The 5,974-nt window shown below is 32.3% G+C and overlaps 1 protein-coding gene across 1 annotated transcript; it reads right to left on the bottom strand.

Annotated features, from left to right (window-relative positions):
• Positions 1–563: 563 nt before the first annotated feature.
• On the bottom strand, positions 564–2,082 carry PUB29 (plant U-box 29). Its single transcript, XM_007048233.3, has one exon. It carries the CDS (start codon positions 1,926–1,928, stop codon positions 717–719), a length of 1,212 nt encoding a protein of 403 aa, XP_007048295.3. The 5' UTR covers positions 1,929–2,082; the 3' UTR covers positions 564–716.
• Between the last annotated feature and the right edge of the window lie 3,892 nt (positions 2,083–5,974).

The following is a 5,974-nucleotide window of genomic DNA, read 5'->3' as shown; positions in this document are numbered from 1 at the left end:
ACCACAAATAATTAAAGCAATTAGACATCAAATCTTCTGGTCAACAATTCTTTTATAGATAAAAAGAGGATTACCATTGGCAAAAAAGTTTCAAAGGATTGTTCTATTTAGCATTTCTCGACTTTAAATTACGGGGAAATCCATAACAAATGCAAATTTTCTGGTGTTTCCCTTGACTTGCTTTTTTGTCAACAAACAAACAATTAGTGCTGCAGCGAAAACAAGGGCCATGATTGGGTCGTGCTGCCAGGTTCAGACCCTTCATTGACTATGAGTAGGCAGTACCACAACTTGGAGCTGCTCTGCCACAATTACATCTATTTATTGAGTTATTGAATGAGCCTCCTCTTTGTCCTTTCCCAGTTGAAAATCAAATCAAAACTGTACCTTCTGGAATTCAGCAAACAAACAAGCAGGCAACAATTTTCCCAGTCCCAAAACATCAACATGTTACAGCAAGTTGGCTCCTTTAATGCATATCCTTTGATTCATTCAAATACCCATCAATGATCAAACATTAATAAAAAGAATCGAAGAAAACAGGAATTCTATTAACTCCCTAATTAAAACCAAATGAATTTCTCTTTTTTGTATTCCACCAACAAAATTTTCCTTTGATTTACAAACTTTTTTCCTTTTTTACTCCTTAATTTCTTTTCCCCATCCGTTTAAGAAGGAAAGAGAAAAGAGAAAAGAGAATGCAGAAGCAAAATTCCTCAAAAGGGCATAATATGGGTAGTCTTAGTATCATAACTTGATAAACAAGACTTGGAATTAACCCGAAAAATCTTGAGCAAGTCCGCCGACATTTGCCTAACCGCAGGAGAACAATTGCTTTGCATCAGCAACAAAAACTTCGTCATCCCGTTGCTACTAACCACCGCTTCTTGCGCTTTCTCGTCTCTAAACAAATAACAAACGCTCCAAAGTATCGTCACCGCGTGCTCCGTCGCTTTGCTCGATACTTTCAACACTTTCTGCATAATCGCTTGTAATAATATTGTATCATGCCATATCTCTGCCCTCCCTTCTTTGCAAGACGACAACGTTTCGAGAAGTTTTAACGACTTCTCCATTATCGAAACGGTCGTATTCGGTTCGGATACGAGGTTCTTAAGTTCTGGGATAGTTCGGGATTGGATTAGTCTGGTTTTTATGCGTTTTGGCATTGTGATTGCGATCAAACAAGATAAGCTCGCCTCGATCAATCTCGGGTCTTTCTCTTTCCTTATTGATTTCACTAATTCGGATACTAATCCATCCTTTTCGGCTATTTTGAGCATGGACTCACCATCGACGGCGATGGACTCCAGCAATCGAACCGACTGGATTTGCGAATCTAAACACCCTCCTTGAAAAACGAGAAGAATCGTCGACAAGCAATTCGATTCCAACAACGGCTTCTTATCCAAAATTTTACTTGACATCAAATCCAGAATCTTAACAACTTGTTCAATTAATTTGATGTCCGAATCCGCATTCCTCATGAAATCAAACACCGCGTTCAAAAACCCGTCCATTCTCGCGAGGAATTCGCAGTTCTCCTCCGATTCTTTCGCGAAACAAACGATCTTCGCTAACGATGAAAAGCAATTGTTGTCGAGCTGTTTGACCAAGACTTTGACCTGATCTGGAGAAGGAACGACGACTGAGGTAGCCGCTGAGTCGGCTTCGACTTGACAGCGAGCTACTGAGTCTGACCAGATCTGAATGAGTCGTTGTAAATTTCGGTTCGGAACGAATTCTTTGCTTTTGAGAACCTGCATCGTGGCCGGACACGTGTTGTGACCGCTGTCTAGCCACCGTTGAATGCTGGCTCGGTCGTATGTTACGCCCGTGCACAAGCTCACAGGGGATTTCATCACGTCCAGCGATATCGGACACCGAAAAAAACTCGGAACCGTAATGTACAAGTCGTCTCTTCTCATTTTTTTTTTTTTTCTTTTCCTCGTTTGGACAGCAGGAAAGTGAGAGAAAATCGAAAAATTCACGGAGAACGTGAAAGAGGAAAAAAGAAAGAGAAGTGGGAGGTGGGCGAGGGAGAGTGGGGTGCGGGTTTAAAGAGGAGAGAGAAATAGTCAAAGGATAAGTGACCTCAGCAATAACCTTGTTTTTCAAAGAAAAAAAAGGTTATTTAAATTTCTTTTTTAAAAATAATTCTTTTTCTCTTTCTTTTTTGTTTTTTCGCTTTTTTTGAGTCGTTGGTCAAAGAAGGGTGAGGTTTTGGAATCAAGGGTATCTTTACGCGCCGTGTTGTTCAGATTTTAAGATAGAGAACTTTAGCCGTCCGATGAATGTCAGAAATGATGTTACGGATCACGGAGTGAAATGGACGGTGTAGATTAGATGAACGAGAAATAAATGAGTAGAATGAGGAGGGGAACGTGGGGGAAAAGGATAGGGCCCCACCGGAGGGTTCGGTTGGTCGGTCTTGATTGCATCATTTGTACGTTGAGGAGGCCCGTGGACCTCTGATTTTGTGGAAGGAGATTTTTTATGCTTTTTTCTTTATTTATTTAATATTTTTATAACTTACATTTGTGGAAATTTTGTTTCTTTTTTACTCTTTAATTTTATTCGCGAAAAGGTCTACCTATATTCGCTCTACCTTTTGATTTTTGTCTTTTTCTATCTTTTTATTTTGACTAAAATGTTTTATTAAGAAAATTGTTAAAGTTGAAGATACTGAATTCTTGTATTTTATTTTGCGGAAATTATACATGATTTGGTTCAACGATCAATATCTTAATGTTTAAGCAATTTTTAGTGGGCACTGTTTGCCGTTGGGCAGCAGATCTTTTAACATGAACCATATGTTACAAACTTTGGTATTGTTTGATAAATTGAAAAAAAAACACTCATTATTGAAAGATTAAGTACTATATTTTTAGTTCAAATAAATTTAAGTACTGTATTTATTATAAAAAAAATTGTTTGGTATGTTTTTGAGAATTAAATGTTGATTTTCTTAAAGTTTTTGTAAAAGAAAAATATAATTTTATAAGTATATTGCATTAATAATTGTTTAAAAAAGAAAGAATATTAGATTAATATAATTAAATAATAATTTTTTCTTTAAATAAAATTAACTAACTAGTTACTTAAAGAAATTTTCTTGTGACAACCAATTAAATAAAATTCTCTTATACGTAATACCGAAAATTTTAAACTTTATAAGTAAATTTATAAATCTAGTTATCACATCCATTGTGTTATGATTAAGGAAATTTATATATTAAGACAATAATTATTTAATGATCATATGAGAATCTTTTAAGTCTATTTATAAAATTTAAAATTATTCCTTTAATATATAATATAATAATCCACTTATAAATAATTCTTTTATGTAAAAAAATTCGAATTGTAATTATAATTTAAACCAAATATTCAAATACAATAACTAATACATATTGAGATCAATAAGTTAGGAATTATTGACTCATTTATTACCGAGCATGGAGCCGGAAATAATAATAATAATACTATTGCAGCTATTATTCTGTAGTAAACGGAATTTATGAGGGCACTTATGCTATAGCTAAAAGTATAATGCGTGCACTTGAATCTAGGACATGATTGCAATAGCACCGAAAGCTTGGTATAATGGAGGTCTAGGGGCACCCAACATTATTTGCCTTGATAATCTACAAAGGTTCATCATTTATTTTTTCAGTTTCACTCACCTTTTATAGTTTTTACTTTAGACAGAATTTAATTTCCTCTGCCAAAAGATAGTTGGATGCTATCTGACTGTTGTTATTAGAATTGTCTAATCATAGGTCTAACTACCACTATCTTAGTGTAGTTTAAAAAAAAAAAACCATAGTGGGACAATTTAAATTCACATATATAACATAATTCTAAAAAGAACCAAGTTGAATAAATTAAAGTCATCAGTAATAATTTAAATATATATTTTTTGTTGTATGAAATTTAAAATTTTATTTTTTCTTGTAATCCAAAAGAATTGATAAAATTCATGAGTCCTTTTTTATATAATATAAAATTAAAGACTAATTGAGATTTCACTTTAAGGAAACTTGAAGATGGATTTTGAGCAATGAGATTTATATACTTCATGTTTGCTTGATTTAAATCGCATGGGGTGATTAAAGTTGATAAATAGATCAATTACTCATCTGAAAAAAAAAACATAAAAGAGAAATAGAAAAAGATAGATAGATAAATAGAGATATCATTTCTAGTTCTTTAATAGAAAAATATAATAAATCTTCGTCTTTTGAAACTGTGGGAAACATTTCTTTGTTGATAGCACAAATGTAAACCAGTAAATTTCCCCGTTGAATTAAAAGGACATGAAAATAGTCAGCCTTGACATTGAAATTTTGAATATAACATTCAAAATACATTCTCAAATTTTGAAAGGCGTGTGTATTTACTTTATTAACTCTTTTAAAACCTTGGTAGCACCTTCTTCAAAAAATTAAATAAAAAAACTTGATAACACCATATTAAAAATAAAATATAATATTTTATTTTTATAACTTTTAATCATAATTTCACCTAAGTCTATTACTATTCAAAATAAATAATTTTTTAAAATAATATTTTCTTTCTTCACTCTTTTTCTCTATTTTCTTTTCTCTCATATTGGTCTTCGACGCTCCCTTACACTAATCGACCATTGATCGGAATCTAATTGTGGAATGTCAGATCCAGTTGGATCTCTCTAGAGAAGCGTGATTTAGCTGCACTTCCCATTTGGCCACATACCCTAAAAGGCAGCACAATTTGGTCAGATCTGATGCTTCCTGACTAGATTTAGTCGACAACGCTCCCTTACACGAGTTAGTTATTCGTGACCAAATTTGGTTGTAGAATGCCAGATTCGGTTAGATCTCCCTAAGGGAGCAGGATCTAACACACTCCCCATTTGGCCGCACACCCCATAAGGGAACGCAATCTGGTCGGATCTGGTACTTCTCAACCAAATTTGGCCATGAGGTGAAGGTAGGATAAAGAGATTTTTTTTAATAAGAGAGAAAAAACTTTAATAATGAAAAATTATAATTTATATAATTTGATAATTTTTAAAATTAATGAAAGATAAAATTATTCAAAAAATATTACTATGTCATCAAACTAATGAAAGTATTAACAGTTGACTAACAACTGGACTTATATGTCCAGCGAAAGATACTCTTTTTAGGCATATTGTCTTTTATGGATATTAATAAGTCGTGTAAAATTATGAATAAAAGTTAAGAGGATTAGAGTATTTTACCTAAAAAACAAGAAAAATAAAAAACTTTAACTCCTAAAAAGTTTATATTTTATGATATTTGATTCAACTAAATTTCTCACTAAGCTTTTAAATATTGATTTAAATCGAAACAAGTTTTTAACCCTAATGAAAATTTCATTGCTATTAGATCTAATGCTAATCTACTTTTTTTTTTCTTTAGTGACATATAACATGACAAGTTAACATGACCATCTAATCAAATAAGTTGAATTTTTGGACACTCCACTCATCAGGTCATATGCAACATGAACAAAAAAAGCTAGTTGACATTGGATCTAATAGATGATTAAATTTTTATTAGAAATAAGGGTTTGTTTGAAGTTAGATTAAAGTTTAAAGGCTCATTTGAATGTAATCAAAAGTGAGTGGTTTAGTTAAATAAATGATCCTAGTACAAGGAATTTTTTTTTAAGGTTTATGCCAAAAAAGAAACAACATTAATTGCACCTTTGTTGTTGAGTTTAGCTTTGAATTTAACTCTCCATTTTTATTTGTAGCAAAACATCAGTTATTTACAAAAAAAAAAGTGAAACAAAAACGCACATGTAAATTTACGATGAACATTAATTACAATTAGAAAAGAACTAAAATGATCAATAAAATCTCAAAAAAGTTGACAAGATAGTAATGGCATGTTTGGTTTGCGGAATAGATAAGAATGGAATAGAATAGTTATTACGTGGGAATAAAATGAGGTGTGAATAG

Source organism: Theobroma cacao, chromosome 1, assembly GCF_053813885.1.
Source record: "Theobroma cacao isolate CCN51 chromosome 1, ASM5381388v1, whole genome shotgun sequence".
NCBI lineage: Eukaryota > Viridiplantae > Streptophyta > Magnoliopsida > Malvales > Malvaceae > Theobroma > Theobroma cacao.
Note: the sequence above shows the minus strand (reverse complement) of the source record. Positions and strands in the feature narration are given on the sequence as shown.